This window comes from Saimiri boliviensis, chromosome 6, assembly GCF_048565385.1.
Source record: "Saimiri boliviensis isolate mSaiBol1 chromosome 6, mSaiBol1.pri, whole genome shotgun sequence".
Classification (NCBI taxonomy): Eukaryota; Metazoa; Chordata; class Mammalia; order Primates; family Cebidae; genus Saimiri; species Saimiri boliviensis.
Genome location: NC_133454.1, coordinates 118,724,927 through 118,726,469, shown reverse-complemented (window position 1 = coordinate 118,726,469; position 1,543 = coordinate 118,724,927). Strand labels below are relative to the sequence as shown.

Genomic DNA, 1,543 nt, shown 5'->3' with positions numbered 1-1,543 from the left:
AAGCCACAAGAAACAAAAAATTTCTAAATATTGTTTAATAAATACTTTTAGATAGATAATAAGTGATGAGATCACACCTGATGTAGGGTAAAAATAATGAACCTCCAGGACCTAAACATCCTGATGTCTGCGACATCAAGTCATCTGTTGGTCCATATTGGCATATTTTCTGCATCAAATCAAGCCTTCTTTGTCCAAAGGCAGTAGGAAGTATGAATTCTATTATAGTCCATTCATGGTCATTTTGTGGGTTAAGGGGATTCTGAGAGGCTAAATTTGGCAGAAATCTCAGAATTCGTAAATTCAGCAGCACCTTCTCTTTTGCAACCTCTTAAAGGCATCCTTAATTTCTTTATTCCTCAAACTGTAAATCCAGGGATTTAACATGGGAATGATCACAGTGTAGAAAACTGATGCAAATCTGTCGAAGCTGGAAGAACCACCAGAGCTGGAACTCAAATAAACAAAGAGTCCTGATGTATAGAAGAGGGAAACAGCTGTCAGATGAGAAGCACAGGTGTTGAATGACTTGGACCTGCCTTTAGCTGAAGTAATCTTCATGATGGAGATGCCAATATAGCCATAGGATATCACAATAACTAGGGCACTTGCTATCCCAAAGAACATGGTTAATATAGCAGTCATAACCTGTACAAAGAAAGTATCTGTACAGGACAAGATTAACAGTTGGGGCATGTCACAAAAGAAATCTGATGACATTCGACCCACAGAGTGGAGTTAAAGCAAAGCACGAATTTGGGATAAAGAAGCAGTGAGGCCAGCCACGTAGGCTCCCAGTACCATCTGAACACAGAGGGTGGGTGACATAATGGATGAATAAAGCAAGGGTTTACAAATGGCAGAATAACGATCATAAGCCATGGCCATCATGAGACAAGACTCACTCAGCCCCGTTATTGAAAAGGTAAAGTACTGAATAATACAACCAGTAAAGGTGACAGTTTGCTGTTCCTGTAAGAAGTTGGAGAGCACCTTGGGGATGGTGGAGCTGACATAGCAGACATCTATGAAGGACAGATTACTGAGGAAGAAATGCATGGGTGTATGGAGGTGGGAATCCATCCTTATTATAAAAATAAGGGACAGGTTCCAGGCCAGAGATGTAATGTAGATCACCAGAAATATAATGAAGAACACTGAAATGATTCTGGGAAAATCTGAGGATCCCAGCAGGATGAAATGGGTGATTCCTGTAATATTTCCTCCTCCAGTCATTGGTACTGTGCTCCTAATATCTGAAAGGAGACAAGAGAATGGATTGCTAACTCAAGTGAAATGGTAACATTATCATCTTCATCTTTTCCTCCAATGAGCACTGGAAAAGGAGAAATGTTTTACTGTTCTGGTGGAAAGACCCCAACTTTTATTCTTGAATTGTCAGCATGCACTTGCAAAATGCTTCAGTTTCTTCATTAATTCATAGGGTATCATGAGAATTAAAAAAATGTATTTAAAAAGTTGACTGATAATTTTTAAAAAATATGCCATAGAAATGCTGAGAGTATTATTTATAATGTAAAGA

General features: G+C 38.7%; 1 protein-coding gene across 1 annotated transcript; it reads right to left on the bottom strand.

Moving 5' to 3' along the window:
* Positions 1-303: 303 nt before the first annotated feature.
* LOC101035395 (olfactory receptor 5AN1) lies at positions 304-1,236 on the bottom strand. The gene is given in 1 exon segment (XM_003920164.2): positions 304-1,236. A coding segment is annotated over 1 exon segment (933 nt).
* Between the last annotated feature and the right edge of the window lie 307 nt (positions 1,237-1,543).